Here is a 17,873-nt window from a genome sequence, read left to right as displayed (position 1 = left end):
CCGAGACAGCGCTACGGAAAACGATCACGTAAAAGGCTTTTTCCCTCCACGGGAGAGGCTTCGGGCGGCGCCAGCCAGCTGCGGCAGGCCTTCCCCAGGTGGCTGGCGGAACACCGAGCGGTTCCTCTACAGGCAGCACCAGGCAGGCTGCCGCGATCGGCCCCCTCCGACTCTGTTGGGAGAATCAGAGGGCGACGGAGCCCAGCCGGAAGGGGCGGTGCGGCGGCGGAGGGGCCGCGGCAGTAGCTGCTGGTTGCCGCGGCGCCGGGCGGGTTTGCAGGGTGAGGACGAGGGAGAGGCAGCGGCAGGAGGGATCTCTGCTGCGAAGCGGAGATGGCAGACGAGGCGCTCTTCCTGTTGCTGCACAACGAGATGGTGGCGGGGCTCTACCGCGCCGCCGAGCAGGGCGAAGGGGTGAGTGGTGCCGGGGCAGCCTTGGGGGCCGCCCGGCAGCGGCCGGGGTAAAGCGGCGGTGGCGCCTTCTGTTTTGCAGGAGAACGGTCGCTGCACCACCAAGCTGGAGAGCATGGGCTTCCGCGTTGGGCAGGGGCTGATCGAGAGGTAAGTCCCCGCTTCAGCCTCGGCCCGTTTCAGCACCTGTCTTCCTGCTCCCAGAGCCGGCGGGTGTTGCTCGTCCTAGGGGCTTTCCTCTGCGTTTACCCAGCGGGGGCCCACTCTCCCTCCTTCCCGGCCGGCTGCGGCCAGGATGTTCGCTGGGTGCTTTGGGTGGACAGAGGGCTATGCTGTGGATGGGTTACTCTTACGCGTTCTGGCATCATCCCCTTTGGGTGCTTTTCATCGTGAAAACTGGGGGAGATTATATGGTTACTTTTATTTATTGCACTTTTGTGTGGTTTTTTACTTCTGGTGCATTTCATTATTTTCTTTGCTTTCTAATTTCTTTATTAAACGTAATTTTATGATGGCTTCTTCTGGGTTTCATTATTCTAACTAATCCTCAATCCCTGGAACTTTGCGATTGAGCAGGTTGCCTCCTTGTTTCCCCAGGCCCTTTGGGGCTGCAAGATAACCTGCTACAGATCCGAATTCTTTGCCCTCTTTCTGAGGTCATGTGAAGACTATTAAGCTTCCAAAGCCGTGCTTTCATTGAACAAAGTGGTGCTTTAGTGCCAGATAAAGATCCTGAAGGAGGATAAACAGAATTCTAACAGAAGCAAGAGAAAAGAAGTCACATTTTGGGAAACATGAATAAGTTTTTATATGTTTGTTCCTATGCATTAGTGCTTTTTTGCATATTTGAAGGACTCCTTCCAAGTCATAACAAGGTGTGAGGTTTTTTGTTTATTGGAGTGCTTTGCATCTTTTTGTACTTCAACTGTCTTCAATAAGTAAAACTAATTATTTAGCTGTCATGTTGCAGGTATTAAGATAACTCTGTGGTGCTGTTAAAATGCTTGATGAACATAAGAGTGATGCTAGAATGATATTGTACAATGGTTGGAAAACTACTTTCTCTAACAGCCTCAAAAATAGTGTTGTATAGTACTTTTTTTGGTATTTTTCTGTTTCTGTTGTGTGTACCTTCATTACTGATATATTTCTCACTTATCTCTTAGGTTTACAAAAGATACTGCCAGGTTCAAGGATGAATTAGATATTATGAAGTTCATTTGCAAAGATTTTTGGACAACTGTATTCAGAAAACAAATCGATAACCTAAGGACTAATCATCAGGTACTATGGCTGTAGAATCATAGACTGGCTTAGGTTGGAAGGGACTTTAGAGATCGTCTACTCCAGCCTCTGTGCCATGGGCAGGGATACCTTACAACTTGAGTTGACTGCTCAAGGCCTCATCCAACATGGCCTAGAACAGCTCCAGGGAGGAGGCATTCACAACCTTCCTGGGCAGCCTATTCTGAAGTCTCACCACCCTTGTACTGAAGAATTTCTTCCTAACATCCAGTCTAAAGCTACTTTCCCTCAGCTTAAAACTGTTCCCTCTTGTCCTGTTGCTAGACATCCTTATGAAAAGTGCCTTCTCCAGCCTTCCTGTAGAGGCCTTTCAGGTATTGGAAGGCAGCTATAAGGTTCCCCCGGAGTCTTCTCAAGGCTCAACAACCCCAGGTCCCTCAGCCTATCCTCATAGCAGAGGTGTTCCATCTCTTGGATCATTTTTGTGGTCGTCCTCTGGTTTTGCTCCTTCTTGTGCCCTTCTTATGATGGGGATACCAGAGGTGTATTGGAGGTGGGGGTCTCAGCAGAGTAAAGGAGAAGAACGCCCTCTTTTGCCCTTCTGGCCCCACTCCTGATGCAGCCCGGGATACGATTTGCCTTCTGGGCTGCATGAGCACTCTGGCAGCTCACGGTTAGCTCCTCAATTAATACAACCAAGTCTCTTTCTTCAGAGCTACTCTCAACCCACTCTGCACCCAGCCTGTATTTGTGCCTAGGACTGAAAAAATCTGTAACAGCTTTGAGTTACTAGTTCAATTTTTTGTTTCTATTGGTGTAGAATTAATTGCCTAATAGGAAACTCAAGAATGTTCTCTATTTGTTTTCTTTAGAAAGCAGATTTTTGAGATTCATGCTAGTTTGTAGCTTCAGAATATGATTTACTAGTTGCTTGTAATGGCTTTATTACCAGTCTGTTGAAAAGACTAAATTTCATATATGCTGCTCAGAGTTACAAACTGACAGGACAGTAATGGTTATAGTTGATTAACACTTAACAGGAATGTTTAGATGTATCTCCCAATAAAATTTAGTAGAAAACTATCATGACAAAGTGGTATTGTTGTCTTAACATCTATTTAAATAGAATGGCTACCTTAAAGTATTTTTTTTAAGAATACTTAATTTTCAGCAGTTGAAACATTTAACTGCACTAAGAAACTGCTGAAAAACTTCCCGGATTTTCAAGCTGGTGATGTTACATTGTATCTATGTCCTTCCCTGTATCAACAGCCACAGTTCTTAAAGCAGGATCAAAGTAACTTAAGGAGCCATTTTACTAGAATTAAAAAATCTTTTTCCTTTTGAATGACTTTTTTTTTCTTAATAGAGATTTTCCTGCTATATCAAAATAGGAACAAGGATTGTGCCAAATAAAATAGGTTGTTTTTTTTTTTTTCAGTGAGCTGTCTTATCAAGTATTAACTTCAAGCAGTAGCAGTTACCTTAGAAATCTGTGTTTGATTTCAAGGAGAGCTACAGTATTTAGCTTAGTTCTCAACTGTACGTGCTGCCTTAATTTAATTTCAAGGGTTATGAAATTCCAAGGTAGCACAGCCATTAGCAAAGGAATAAAAATGATAGGTGAAGATTAAGCTGTACTCTGTTCATATTTAACTCAGTAAAATGTATAGTGTGGTTGTAATGTAGAAATGTAATGTAGAAATGATGAAATGTAATGTAGAAAACACTAGACTTTTAATCTGATCATCTGCTGGGTGGTGTTTCCTGTATTGTTATTAAGGAAAATAATTCTCACTGAATTTGAGAAGAAGATTTACGCCTTAATCCAAAATTTCACTTTTCAACCTGAGAATATTTATATTCCATCTACAAATCCAAACCTTTCACATAAACTATTGATTACATGTTACTGCATATTCAACTAAAAAATATTTTTGTTTGTTGTTTTGTATTTTAAACAGGGTATATATGTTCTTCAAGACAATAAATTCCGTCTCTTGACACAAATGTCTGCAGGAAAGCAGTATTTAGAACACGCACCAAAGGTACTCTTCTGTTTCATCCTTAGGATTTACCAGATCTGAATTAGCTGTTAATAATAACTTTGCATTTTCTAATTGAATGGATACAAAGTCTTCAAAGGTAAAGTTTAGTCTCCAAAACCTCTCCATTTTAGAAATGGAGCACCTTGTTTCAGAACCAGTGGATTTATGTTTCATGAAGTGGTCACAGTTGTGGTGAAACTTGCTGTTGTCATGTTTGAGTGACTTCGTGGTAGGAGCTGGTCTGCCATTATCTGCCACTGTCAGACAAATTCTTTCTTTCTCTTTGTAAAGCATGTGCTTTTAGAAATTTTTTTAACATTTCCTAAACGTATTAAGAAGATGCTATTTATTACCTGGAACAGGCTTCTGAGACTATGTGAACATTCAGAGAGATCTTCCACTAATTAAAAATAGTTTTGAATGTAGAATGTAGGTAGGTAAAATCAGTGCCTTTGCAGAACTTCTTGCAAGCACTTTGGCTCATGTGGATGTGAGAAATTTGGCATTTAGTTCCATGTTATGGTTTCTTAATTCTTGGTCCTCTTTGTCATCATAATTTCAGGATATTGTCCTCGTGATTTTTTTTTTTTTTTTGGTGTTTGGTGAGATGCTTATTCTCTTTTGCAGCATAAAATATCTGCAGGCTCTTCACTTATATAAGATATAGCCTGTGCAAGAATGCCATCTTGGACTGTTTTTCCTTCATTGACTTTAATAGCAGTTGATAAGTTCAGCCAAGTCTTGGGAATAATTGTTTTAAGGATATTAAGTTCCTGCAAGTTTGTTGGAAATAGAAAAAAGTGACTCAAGGTAGTGCCTCTAACAAGAGATCTGTAGTCTGAACTCCACTGTACCAAATAGTGGAGCATTAATCTATTACAGACATGATGAAGTCTCAAAGTATAACAAAACCTCCATAGTTTTATATTGTCCTGCTGTTAAGTCTGCGTTTTGAGTACTTAGTTTCTGTCGTTAGTAACAAGCTTCACCCTTGACACACATTTAAAGTGCAACTTTGTATTTAGTATTTAGCATTTACTTGTGGACTAATCAGAGGCGGCCTATCGAATTTGGGAATAAAGAGTATTGTAACAGCTGAAGTTTCATCAATGCCAGCATGTAAGTAGTTCCTTTTGTGGCTCAATTACGAGCTCACTAGGTAACTTTCTGTACTGAATTACCACTATGTATCAAGGTGGAATTAGTTTGCAGCTGCTGTGCTATAGGAGTCAGTTTGAACAGGAGGCTATAGCTTGTCACTAAATGCTTTAGTGTTTAGAAAATACTGACAGAGTAAACCTCCATCATATAGAGCGGAAAGCAAAACTAAGAACTGTATTCACGTTTGAAAGCATCAAATGTGTAAGGAGGTGTGTGTCCAGGAGGCTGTTTGAACAAGTGAAGATAAAAACCAACTAGATAACGTGCCCTTTCTCTACTGTTAGCCAAGCTGCTTAAGGTGGATTTAGAAATTTCCAAAGGGTGCACAAATTTTATATTTAGCTGTCAAAACTGTTAGGATGGGGGCACATAGATCAACTTAAACAAATAAAAAAAAAGAAAGAAAGAAATCTGTTCATCTGATGTTAACTTTAAATAATCACAGAATCAACCAGGTTGGAAGAGACCTCCAAGATCATCAAGTCCAACCAATCACCCAACCCTTACTAATCAACTAGACCATGGCACTAAGTGCCTCATCCACTCTTTTCTTAAACACCTCCAGGGATGTTGTGGCTAGGTTGTTCACAATTAGACTATAAGATCGAAAATTTCCTATTTCATTTAACAAAATTATTACAAGAAAATAATTACTTGGAAAAATGACTTGAGAGGGGATAACTTTGATCTGATTTTGCTTTTTTCTTTGCAGGTAAATTTCAGGTGATGATACAGAAGATGTAGAGCACATTTAAATCTGGGTATCTACCTTACAAATCCTTTTTGTATGGATTCAGTGTCTCGGTTCAGCTTTGTTTGTAGCTTGTAAATTACAGCAGTGTGCAGCGCAATTCCAAAATATATATAATAAATATTCATCAAAATAACACTATCCTTGCATCTTGGTATGAAATTGATTCTATACCAAGGTAGTGATGTCCACGTGGTAAAAACTGCCTACTGTAAAGTTTTCAGCAAAAGGCTGCAGCTGACAAAACAGCACATATGGAAGACCAGAGGCACGTTTTGAGAACTGAGTAAAAGCCTGACCAAAGACTAAATTGGAATAAGAAATGAATGTTTTGTGTCACCTGAGTGCCCAACTGCTGTCTTTCCCTCTAAACTGTGAGGCAGCAGTGGCTTTTGTATTACTCTGAGGAAGCTATTAGCATATGAACCTTGATTAATGGTATCCAGTGCAGGCTTAGTTCCTTTGTTGTAATAAGGGACAGTAGGAAAGAGAAGGAAATTTGTTTTAGCTTGTTGTGCATAAACTCAATATTAATGGAATATTTTTTTTAATTGCTAGCTACAACTCCTGTAATGACTGTGTGCAGGAAGATGGTTAGGCCTGCAAGAAGCTATCAAGACTCTTGAGGACATGGGGGTTTGCTAGATACTACTTCTAACAAGATTTTTGTTACAATACATATCTTACCGTAGGTAAGCATGAAAACATCTTAAAACATTTAATTTTCACGTAAGATTTTTCTGTTGGCAAGTTCAGACTTCTGGTGAATCAAGATGGAAACTTAGGCTGTTTACTCAGAAGTGCAAGAATGCTGTGTGATTCAGTTTCTCCTTTGAGACCACTAACAGGCTAACTGGAACAGCTGACATGTCAAAAGAGCACCTTTGATAGTTCTACCTACCTTCTGTGTTGGCAGAAGTGTGTGTGGTCCAGGTGCATGGTCGGCAAAGAACAGTGCAAGCTGTTCTTCCCTAAGCTCTGGGGAAGGTGTATAGCTTGCAACTGATCAAGCCTTTTCTAGTTAGCTGTTAGAAGCTGATAAGCTAGAGAGGTTGTAAATGTGATAATCAGGGCTTTTATACTTCAGCTTAAGATGAGACCAAACTCTGATCTTTTGAGGTACTGTGAATGCTAGTAATTAGTTGTAGCTGAATAATATGACAAATCCAGGAAACACCTAGAGAGCTCAAAACTAACAGAATGCTGTCCCACTGTTTATAAAATAGCAAAGATGAAACTACAATTGACTGAAAACATTGTGTTCTTATACAGGTGGTTTATAGGAAGGCTGTGCTTGTTGTTCACCTTTGTAACTCATGTTTAAAATTGTAGGGCTAGACAATTAGCTAACTAGTATTCTTGCATTTCCTGGGTTCCTCAGTTGCCAACTCATCCTGCTTTCAACATGCTGAAAATGTTACTAGAGACTATAAATAATTTGCATTGTATATCTAAGAGGTGGATGTTTTGATGTCATCACATCAGTATGGTAGACATTTAGAATCAACATATCATTGTTAATTTCCATGTACAGCCTTTGCACTCTAGTAGTTATTACAATTCACTTTGATTTTTCACTTGTTGGTTAAGACTACCATTCCAAATGCAGAGGTGCCAATCATTCAAAGACATAATAAAGGTTGTGGTTAATGATTATTTTTAATAGTGAGGTGAGGGACTTAGATTCTACAATATACAGGAAGGAGATGTCAGTCAATACTGTCTATCAATTTGCTATCAGCAGAATTTCTAGTTCCTGTAACATGGATGTTTAAATTTTGAAGATAATTAGAACCCAAGGGAGTCATGTATGTACCAAGTAGATGCTGATACTCATGGTGAAACACTCCACTTTGAATATATAAATAAGGAAGCTAATGTATTTGTCAAGGTACCATAGAGAAAATAAGGTTGGTTGTTCTGTTTAATAAATGGTTCTCTTAAAAGCATTAAATACAGCAATACAGCTGCGTAAATTTTTTTACGACTTCTTACTAAAAATAGTATTATTGATCAGGAAGTAGTAATGTGTTACTAAAAAGAATTGTTTCACATAAGTTACTTGCTATAGTTGAACTGCTTAGCACTGCTTACGCTCAGGAACCAAACCTTGGGAAGCCCACACATCCTCCCCCTACCAACCCCCCTCTCCCCCAAAAAAATCCCCCAAACCCAACATTCAGTCCTGATTATGTAGATTTCTATAGTAAGGCTTTGAAATAATATGAAGAATGAGAAAAGCCATAATGGTTAAGAACACTTCAAAATTTCAGTTTTATTTTAAAAAGCCCTCAATAGGTGTGTTCTAGATAAAGGACAATGATTTGCAATATAACTTCAGACTTCACCTAACGGCAGTGTCCATGGGATTACTCGGTGGAAATTTCTAACCAAGACTGTAGTTTACAGAGACAGTAGCTTGAGAGATGATGCCAGACAGTTCATTGTCCATTTTACAATGATGGTGGTGATGATGATGATGATGATATCTGATACACTATCAAACTCATACTAAATAAAGCTTATGTTAAGGTATTCATAGCTGTCCCAAATGCGTTATAATGATGGTGTTCTGAAGGGGTTTTACAGTACTTCAGGTCTGAACAGTGCAGGGTCTTGGTGTTAGCTCTGCTAATGCTGTTTGTACAATGGCAATGCACAATACTTTGTATTCTCACAACAGTCTAGGAAGGCTCATCAGCCAAGTCACGTTGATCAAAGTACCTAGTGGATAGAAGTGAAATACTGTAGGAAACCTCGAATGCAACATACTCCTTACTTTGCTCTGAGCTGTTAGACCCCTTGCTTTCTAGCTCTTCTGTCAGTGTTTCTATAGTAATTACAACTTTGCAGTTCAGGGGGCTCATCTAATGAAGAAATCAGTAAGCCTCCTTTACTCTTAAGTTTACCTTAAGTCCTTTTAGCTAAGTACATCAGCTGTACAGGCCCAGGGTACTTGAACTGACTTCCACTTTAGACTAATCTAGGTTAAAACAAGAGTAATCACACATTTTTTTCTGGACATACTTTACTCTTTTAGGTATGTAGGTTGCATTACCTGCTAACTAAGCAGATTATCAAGTTCAGTGCTGATATCTGTTCTTCATTCTTGTTTTCCTGAAAGAGATAAATAGTACAACGGTTCTTTTGATACCTATGTCAAATGGAAAAGCTGTTACATGCTTGAAATCTTCCCTTCACTCTCAGGCAAGACTTCAAGAACAAAAAAAATCATTCTCCTAACAATTTGCTAAGTTCAGCAAGACCTTTGCACAGTGTTTCATTATATCTTACCTCTAGTACTCTGACTTCTGAGCATCTTCTTGCCAGCTGTCGAATAAGGGAGTGAGCCTCAGGTAGCAAAGGTTTTTCAAGGCAGGCCAACAGTGCATAAAGCCATCTACCCTATATGGATTCAAGTAAAGTTTTAATTAAAAGCATTTCCTTCAAGCTTCATGAACTCATTACAGAGAGCAAACCTGGAACACAGGTCTCAAAACAAAATTGCATTTAAGTTCTACTGCCAGAATTGAAACATTTGAAAGCCAAATTAGACAAGACAGTAGAATTTTGTACTTCAAGATAAGCTTGTGAGCAGTACTCCTGGAATACCTGGTAATTTTTTTTTTTTAATACTGGCAAAGATATAAATTAATGCAGCTTACACTATTGAAATCTAAGGAGAGGATTATCTTAGTAGTATCTAAAGGTTATTACTTAGCAATTGATTTTTCACTTCACAAATTGGAAGAACATTCCTGGAAAGTGAATGTGTCAAGTCAGATCTTTGTGGAATTAATGCTGTTAATCAGCTTTAAGATTTGTACCACTGTGAAAACACATCCTTTGCATTTTATTTCAGTGGATTCTCCTGCATTCTTATAAATGTATCTTCTACTATCAGATTAATGTCTTCATTCTAGTGGTTTTCATTATGGGACTAAACTAAAAGTCAATGTGCACATTCTTTGCACCATATTAGATAAAAAGGGAGTCCTACAGAAGAGGACAGACAGGAAAGGCCTTTAAGTGACTCAAACAGTGAAACTGTTTAGTATTACGGAATTAATTTTTCATTACTCTTTTGCTTTGTGCTGCTGAATGAGATGAGATGCATCCACCAAGGTCATTCGTGGTTGTGATGTCATTATGTAGCTAGACAATCTACTTTGTCACCATGCTAATGAAGCTAAGCTTTCTGGTATATGCTCCATGGAAATATTAAATATGTCTCTCCAAGCATATTATCATGCATCTTCAAACTAAAATGGAGGCGTCAGTACATAATGTTCGGCACCCTGCCAGCTTCAGCTGGTCAGAATCAAAGCTGTTGCAGTCAGAGCATCTTCTCTCCCCAGCGCCAATACGCATGTAACCTTGTGGTCTAAGTTAGCATGGGGAGCAATAAAAAGGGAAAGGTGTGTTGGCAGTACTTGACAGATGTGTATGCATTATGTTTTGTAATAAGCCTTAGAAAAATGTACATGGATACTTATTTTAGTATCTAATCAAAAAGGCTTTGAAAGTAACTGAATATGATACATGCATCTAGAGAACTCTTCAGAAACTAAAATAACTTCATAGCATGCTATTATAATTTATCCCTTCTCTAACGTATTCATGTGCAAATAGTTAAAATAAATTAAAAATTACCAGTTCTGGAGTAAATTTTTTCTCTCCAAACCAGCTTATCAGGTATTCTAAGACATTGGTTACTGTGGCCTTCAAAAGAGGAACAGAAAGAGACAATACAGTATCTTCCATGTTTTGTTTTGTTGTCCTGCTACACCAAGGACTATATTTATATAAAAAGCAATGTGACTTAAAGTACACATTATGTATTTTCACTGCACTATGACACTATCTGATATCTATTTCAGGTTGAAGTTACATATTAGTGTAAAGTGTTCAAGCACCATTTTCTTGGCAAGAACTTTATATAAAATTAAGTAATTTTCTGTGTTAAAGTTATGGATAAGTTGCTACAGATTAGGAATGATACAAAGGTGACTAGTGGGAAACAGTAGAAAAAGAAAGGTGATTCTTATAGCCTTACAACATACCTAAGGGTTAACAAGTTGAAGGACTGCATTTAAAACAAGTAAGACATCTTAAACTGTCAAGCACCTAATGGGGCATTCAGCAAAAATTGAAACGTTACAGGTTTTATAGAGAAATTGAAAAGACAAAATACCCTTAAAACTAGTCATGATTAGTGTTTGCTAATAAAGTGGTTTGTAGTTGAAGGTGAGATGATGATGTTTTTCCTGTACAATGAGTAGCAGTTGTAATACACAATTTCCTACTCTCGCACAGAAAAATAGGTAAGATTTTTGCAACAGATAGAATATGAAAAATAATGATTTATACAATGTCACTATGTGATTCTAAGAGGTAGGCTTACCTGATTCATTCTGCTTACAATACTTAGCAAAGGGGGAAAGCCCACCTGAGGAAAAAAAAAATCAAGTTGGAAAATGTATATTATCATAAACATTTTGAAGTAATGCTCAGACATTTAGGGATTTGTAAGTCTTGTTCTGAGCTTTGAGGTGTATTTTTAAAAATATCTTGAAGTAGGATCCAAATCTGGCATCAGAGAACCTTGCTTTTACTGTTATATGTTAGTTTTGTTATTTTTCAAAGTGCTACAGTGAAATATATGTTTATAGGACAGCATGTATGAGGACAGTAACCATGTATCACTATTCAACAAAACACTAAAGCAAACAATGCAGAAAGCTTTCAGCTCAGTGAGTGACAGTCATGCGCTCTAGCTGATAATAAATGAAGGAACTCATCTTTCTGACTGAAGGGATAGACTTGTTCTCTGCTTCACTCAGTTTCCGCTTGGAAGAAGAATGGGACTTTCTGGCCTCACCAAAGAGCACTTCCTATTAGCACAAAGTGGTAACAAGCAGTAGAAAACGGCAGCTAAAAACTAGTTATAAGTCCTATACTCACCTTTATGTAATCAACTCCTAGATTTTCATTATCAGATAGTGCATCTATTTCTGAGTATACTCTTTCACCCAGGCAGAATTTCTTCCAGCCTTCTTCATCCTCTGATTGTGGCTGAAGTAAATAAAAATAAATGAAAACTCTGAACTATTGCTGTCTTGAAGGCAGTGAAGAAAAGGTATTATTCAGAAGTTCTTGCATTAAACTAAAACAAGATTAACCACTGATTTAGTAACTGGATGAAAAACACAGCACTGGTAGGAACTCTACTCACCATGCTGACATTGCTGTCCAAATGATGTGACCGCCAGTGATTTCTGTGCTTGGTCAGGCTCTGAGTTAATTAAAAGAAAGCCAAATCACAGTTTAACTTTGCAGTTATTTTATCTTAGCCATAATTGCTCTTCATCGTTCTTAAAAGTGTACAAAAAAGCGTATTTTATGGTGTTAAGTAAGTCATTAGAGGCATAACTGGCTAAATATTTTATATGCCTCAATATAAATGTAGGTTGCTCATGCTGGCTTTTTGGAATGTTAATGTTACATATGAAAGAGTTTTAAATCTATTACATAAAGTTAAGTTGAGGTACTAAGTTTTAGTAGTATTCTATATTTTTTCCTGCCAGCACTAGGTTTTAATAAAACTGCATAACATGATAGGGGGTTTTGTTTTCCCTCAGCTACTGTATGTATCATTTAATCTAAATATTGACATGTTTTTGCTGAAGTTTAAAAAACTATTTTAAACATGACTCTCAAGAGTTTTATCAGAGGTTTAAAAGCTACACAGTGCATTCTTTTTCAAGAACTTAAAACATCTGTCTACAAACATCTACCTATGGTAGGACCATCTTTATGTCCTACCATAAAGTCGTAATGTTTCTACACCAGATACAAGTTTGTTCCCATAAAGTACAGATGTGTTCTACCTAGACAGTGCAAGTCCCCCTCACAAAGACCATTCTGTACCTGACGAACGGCTGAGAAATTGGCCACTTGCTGCTGTTGCCATTTCAGTGTTGGAGAATATCCTTCAGGAGCAGGCTGACATCCGGAAATCTTAAGAAAATGCTGGCATTAATTATAATGTAAAGAAAGCTTTATAATAAGAAGCCTTAGAACAAAAGAATTAATAAATGTTTACTATCAAGTAAACAATATCCTTTAGATCTTCATTTAAAAAGTATATTTCATGACCACATTGAAGACTGACTTTAACAGTTGATTTAGACAAAATATTGCTTCTGTTTGACTCTTCTCATAAGCAAATAAGCAGGTAAACTAAGTATTCAGCATACATTGTCAAAGAATTATTCAATATGTCATCTTTTATTCCAGTTGTTCTGTCTTATTTCCCCTGTTTAGAAAAAGCAGGATGCTGTTTCCTTATCTTGGACAGATGCTGTGAATCTTAAGTGTTCTACTTGCCAAGACAAAGTCAAAGAAGAGAGAAGATCACAAAAATATCTGTTTAGGAAATTAATTCTGAGACAAATTAAGAGAATGGTCATAGAAATTTCAACACCAGAAGTTTTTCTTAAGCAATCAGGCAGTGAGATTCCAGAGTAGAGGCAAACTTGGTGTATTGAACTATTTGAAAATAGATTAAAAACCTAGCTGGGTGGGCAGTGTGACAACAGGAAAATCTGCTTGGGCAGTAAAGAAAAATTCTGATAAGCTCCACTACAAAGGAAAGAAGAGATGCTATAATTTCATCTAACTTTAGAAAAGCTCAGCTGCACTTACTACCCTTACCCTAGATATATAATTAAACATGAATATAGGTATGGAGATATCTTTTTTTCCTAAAGTTAATTCAAATTTTATGATTAAGTATTTGTAAAATTTACTGCAACATTTAACTTCCTCAGTAAACAGTCTGCTGTGTATCAGACAGCATGGATATTATCAATTTAAATCAGTTATAAAGACTGTTGTTAGCCAGCAGATAAACAGGTATTTTGTACCACACATTTAATTCCGTATATGTTTTTAAAAGCCAACAGTGCAATTTAATTATGACAACCAGTATCCAACATGAGTACAAACATCATGATACTAATATTTTCCCTTTTTTCCTCTCAAAATGTGTAAAAGCTCTCAGACTTACTGAAACGTTTACTGTCTGCTTCTTTCTCAATTTTTTGGGGTCTATTTGCGCCACTACCACCTCTGGGCATCGAGCTGCTTCAATCCTACAAAATAAAATCAAGGTGGCTATGTTTTTCCCTTTTTGTAACAAGCGATTATACGCTGGATGTCTCTAAAACATTGCACCTGTGGAAATCTTTAGGTACGTAAACCACTGACTGTACCGGCAGTTCTTAGCGAAGGTTTGCGAGTTGCAGACCAAGTGTTCTCCGTTTCTACACGACTGCTTCCGCCCCCTCGAAGCTTGCTTACATCCTAACTTGCCTAAGTGCGGCAAAGCTTCCCGCAGCGAGACTTGGGGAGAGAGAGGCCACCGCTGCTGGTACGGAGAGCCAAGGACTGGACCTCCATTGCTACGGAAAACAGCGCTGCATGGGCGCTTGGAGCGGCGAGCCGCTGCGCAGAACCGAGCCCGCCGAGGCCCGCGGCGTGCAGCGGGTGTTACGCAGCCCAAGAGACGCAGCTGCCTGGCAGAGCGCGGATTGGTTTAGACGCGATACCGGACGGATTCCCAAAACACTGTCAGCGCTAGGGAAGCGGCTCTGCTGGCTGCGGATGGCCGGTGAGTGGTAGCATGATACAGCTGCCCTTGCGCATCCCAACGCCAAGCTCGGTCCGGGCGCCACCGGCAGCCCTTCCCCTCCGCCACTCACTGGACGCGCTTCAGATACTCCTGGGGTGTCCGGGGAGGCACCGTAGGGTCGAAATCCTCGGCCAAGTCACAGTCATCCACGGGAAGCAGCCGTGGCATTAGCTCCTCCAAGCTCGCCTCCATGGCCACACCACTACGGCCGCCCACCGCGCTCCTGCCCGGCCCCCGGTGGCGGGGGCTGCCTGATGGGGAGGCGCTGGGAGAGCTAACCGACTGCTCTCGCGAGAGCGCAGGAATCGAGCCGGGTCGTGTGGGCGGTAACAGCAGCGCCAGGGGCGGGCCGTGGTGACTTCTGCCTCACGGGAACTGGCACGGCCTCTGGTGCTCGGCATTAGTGCTAGGAAGAGAGCAGCCAGGGACCTGTGCTGTTAGAAACGTCCCGCCGTTCCTCCGCCCGTTCTATTCAGTTCTTGCGCCCTCATAATGGTGTGCAGGTGCTGCCTTCCAACGTGGAAATGATACCGTGAATGTGCTTAAGGCTGTGCTATGGGGAAGCACCGAGCCTGGAGCGGCGGCCTAATCTGCAGGTTTTGGTTGCCCTAGAAATGTGGGGAGAAAAAAAGAAGGAAATTTGTCCAAAGAACAGTACAAAAAGGGTCCAGCTAGGCCTATTTATGCAGTGGATTAGTGCAAACCCTTAATAACCGTTTTTGTTGGGCCCTGTGCCATTATTCTAACGGACTAGTTTTTGCAACTGGTTCTTCAACCCTTACCATTAGTATTTTGTATTCTACATGTGGTGTCAAGTGGAGGGGGCCAGGCCAGGTGGTTCACAGTGATAAGACAAGGAACAATGGGTTCAAACTTGAACATAGGAGGTTTGACCTCAACGTGAGGAGAAACTTTACAGTGAGAGTGATGGAGCACTGGAACAGGCTGCCCAGAAAGGTTGTGGAGTCTGCTTCTCTGGAGACTTTCAAAACCCACCTGGATGCATTCCTGTGCAGCCTAACCTAAGTGATCCTGCACTGGCAGGGGGGGTTGGACCTGATGATCTCTTGAGGTCTCTTCCAACCTCTGATATACTGTGATACTGTGATCCAGTAGTAGTAACACTTAATCCATTCCCTGAAATGCTTTGAGATTGGTGGTTGAAATTGGTGTTGTAAAAGTTAATCGCTTTAAATGTAAACAGCTCTCTTGTTGCTGTATGGGCTTTTCTAAATACAATTAACAGACAGTATTTGCCGGTTAAAAGTAAGGTAGCACTAACACAAATGGGGTGGCCTCTCCAGACAGAAAGTAGATGAATAATGCTGTAAACATTTTTGTTGTGTATTATGAAATTCCTGTTCTACAAAATGTCAATGTGTATTATTTTTCCTATTTGTTCTGCTGCATGCAAGGTCAGTTTAGTGCTACCCACAGTCGATCTAGTAGATTAGAGTAGCTGTAAATACTTCAGATGCAAGTTTAAAGAAAAAAAAAGCAATGCTTTTCTTTTCTGCAAGGCTGCATCTTGGCATTTCTGAGCAAACTTGTGCCCTAACTCCTCCTTTCCTCTGGCTTTTGTTTGTTAAGGTGTTCCCAAAGCCACCTCGCTTACGTGTAACAGTGAGTTTTAATTCTGAAACCCGGATCTAACGTCCTAGTTGAGTACGCAACAGCTGCAGTCACCATTGGAAATAAAACCTGCTTAGGTAAATCTACAGTGGTATCTCTAGAAAGGCTGGCCAATGATCAAGACAAAAACTGTGGTGAGTCCAGCTGTAAAAAGTTATTTTCTAATTCTTTGGTAATATTCAGAACTTTTTTTTTTTCTCTCCTATTTGTCATGAAGTCAAGAACTGTTAACAGAAGGAGAATTCCCAGATATAAATATATTTTAAATATGCTTCCTATCTTTAGATCACTTTTCCTGGAACTTTGCATTGATACTTCTTAAACTAAGTAACATATTTCTAATTATTGCAGTCTTCTATGGATAATAAAATTATTCCTAATCAGTTATACCAACAATGTTGTTGCAATGCCTAGCAAATATGGCTCAGTGGAGGAAAAAAGAAATTGGAAATTAATATGCTTTCTTCTCAACTGCCTAGACATTCACTTTTCCAAATAAAGGGTGAGTTGGCATCTATGGATATGTACTGATGAATAACAAAAAAAAAAAAAAATCTAACATACAAACTAAAATTATGAGTATATACCATGGTAGGATTCTATTCTCTATTGGTTTTTTTTGCTTCTTGCTTTTCTCTGTGGTTTGCTTCGTCATAACAGCTGCAAGACATTTCTTGAAGTTTAAATCATTGAATCATTATGTAATGAATTTTAATTATGCGAATGACTGAATAAAAATGCTGCATACATTTATTCGTAGTGAACTTTCAGACTAGTATTCTTTCCTATTCCTTCTTCCATGTTGTTGTCAGCTGCCTCTTTTTCTGTTACCTCTGTAGAGTTCAACACGCAGTTCTGACCTGCCAACTTTACTCTTTTCAACTTTCTGAAAATGTTTCACAGACTATTTGAGTACTTCTGAAATTAGAACACTGAATTGCTCTTTGTGCATCCCTTTGAAGTTAGCTCTGTTGTGCCTTTGTTTTTGTTTGGTGGTGTTTTTTGTTTGTGTTTTTCTCAAACTAGAGGTTATGTGTCCTTGGCAAGATCCTGCAACTGGCAATGAGTTTTGTGGATGTGGAAATGTAAAACTCCTCCCTTTAAATTATGCTGTTGTTTACCTGCTTATGTTTTTAGACTGAAGAGGACTGGAAAAGAATACTGGAAGCACTAATAGCACAGAAATTCTATCATCCTCTTAAGTAAGAAATGTAATTATAAGGATGTTTTTAGTTGTTTTTGTTTGGTGGTCATAGTGTGTTTTCAGAGCTGCAGTGAAGGACATTGTAGGCAGCAGTGTTTTTCAGTCATCCCCCATGTCCCAGACTGGTTGCACTAAGGTACCTCAGGAAATACAAAAGTTACAGTTCCAGCCTTTTGTGGCAGGCTTGTCTGAAACGATTTTGAAGTGCCCTGAAATCTACACACGACTTAACTTGGATTTGGGGGAAAGCAAAGATAACCAACCAACCAACCAAAAATTAACAAATTGTACAATTATGGCTGCATGAAAATTCTTGTGCAGCCAGTAAATAAACGTGTTATACTTCTAAATATTCATGGGGTATTGTCTTGGGCTAAAACCTGCCAGTAGTGTAATACATTTTTTTTCCCAGGCAGTCAGAAGAAACGTGTAAACAATCTTCCAGATTAAAAATTTGCCATAAATACACATGGTTGGAGATGGGCAACAAGCGGGGTGAATTGAAGGACTCCCAGAAGCCCGGCTGGCTTAGTCCCGAGAGCGTCTTCGAAGCAGCCTCCACAAGCAGAGCACAAAGCAGCAGCAGAGCAGTACACCCACAGGCGCGGATGGCTCCGGTACCTGCGGACATAGGAGCACCACGGGGGAACCGAGTACAGCCGAAGTGGGGAGAGAAGGCAAATACGCCGCAGGTGGCCGGGATGCCGCCTTTCCCGACAGGCTAAA

General features: G+C 39.6%; 2 protein-coding genes across 5 annotated transcripts; one reads left to right on the top strand and one right to left on the bottom strand.

Annotated features, from left to right (window-relative positions):
* Positions 1–333: 333 nt before the first annotated feature.
* TRAPPC6B (trafficking protein particle complex subunit 6B) lies at positions 334–5,705 on the top strand. Of its 4 annotated transcripts, none has more exons than XM_054400344.1 (6): positions 334–414; positions 494–561; positions 1,578–1,695; positions 3,621–3,704; positions 4,730–4,823; positions 5,578–5,705. In XM_054400344.1, exons 1-6 carry the CDS (start codon positions 334–336, stop codon positions 5,607–5,609), a joined length of 477 nt encoding a protein of 158 aa, XP_054256319.1. In that variant the 3' UTR covers positions 5,610–5,705. The 4 variants fall into 4 exon arrangements, with proteins under 4 accessions (XP_054256319.1, XP_054256318.1, XP_054256320.1 ...); XM_054400343.1 differs by having other exon boundaries at positions 334–441; positions 497–561; XM_054400345.1 differs by having other exon boundaries at positions 334–444; positions 518–561.
* Positions 5,706–7,895: 2,190 nt separating this feature from the next.
* Positions 7,896–14,503, bottom strand: GEMIN2 (gem nuclear organelle associated protein 2). Its single transcript, XM_054400297.1, has 10 exons — positions 14,382–14,503; positions 13,688–13,772; positions 12,547–12,636; positions 11,852–11,911; positions 11,581–11,691; positions 11,021–11,065; positions 10,270–10,338; positions 8,911–9,021; positions 8,675–8,733; positions 7,896–8,340 (listed from the first exon to the last, which is right to left on the bottom strand). The coding sequence occupies exons 1-10, from the start codon at positions 14,501–14,503 to the stop codon at positions 8,301–8,303; spliced, it is 792 nt and encodes a 263-aa protein (XP_054256272.1). The 3' UTR covers positions 7,896–8,300.
* Between the last annotated feature and the right edge of the window lie 3,370 nt (positions 14,504–17,873).

This window comes from Indicator indicator, chromosome 4 (assembly GCF_027791375.1).
Source record: "Indicator indicator isolate 239-I01 chromosome 4, UM_Iind_1.1, whole genome shotgun sequence".
Taxonomy (NCBI): domain Eukaryota; kingdom Metazoa; phylum Chordata; class Aves; order Piciformes; family Indicatoridae; genus Indicator; species Indicator indicator.
Note: the sequence above shows the minus strand (reverse complement) of the source record. Positions and strands in the feature narration are given on the sequence as shown.

Excerpts from the sequence above, each read along its gene's own strand:
- GEMIN2 (XM_054400297.1), bottom strand. The coding sequence starts at position 14,503 with ATGGAGGCGAGCTTGGAGGAGCTAATGCCACGGCTGCTTCCCGTGGAT. Across the intron at positions 11,912-12,546 it reads ATTTCTCAGCCGTTCGTCAG|AGCCTGACCAAGCACAGAAA; the intron begins GTACAGAATGGT and ends TAATTAACTCAG. Across the intron at positions 9,022-10,269 it reads AAAAATTTACTCCAGAACTG|GGTAGATGGCTTTATGCACT; the intron begins GTAATTTTTAAT and ends GAATCCATATAG.
- TRAPPC6B (XM_054400343.1), top strand. The coding sequence starts at position 334 with ATGGCAGACGAGGCGCTCTTCCTGTTGCTGCACAACGAGATGGTGGCG. Across the intron at positions 442-496 it reads GTGCCGGGGCAGCCTTGGGG|AACGGTCGCTGCACCACCAA; the intron begins GCCGCCCGGCAG and ends GTTTTGCAGGAG. Across the intron at positions 4,824-5,577 it reads AGTTTCATCAATGCCAGCAT|GTAAATTTCAGGTGATGATA; the intron begins GTAAGTAGTTCC and ends TTTTCTTTGCAG.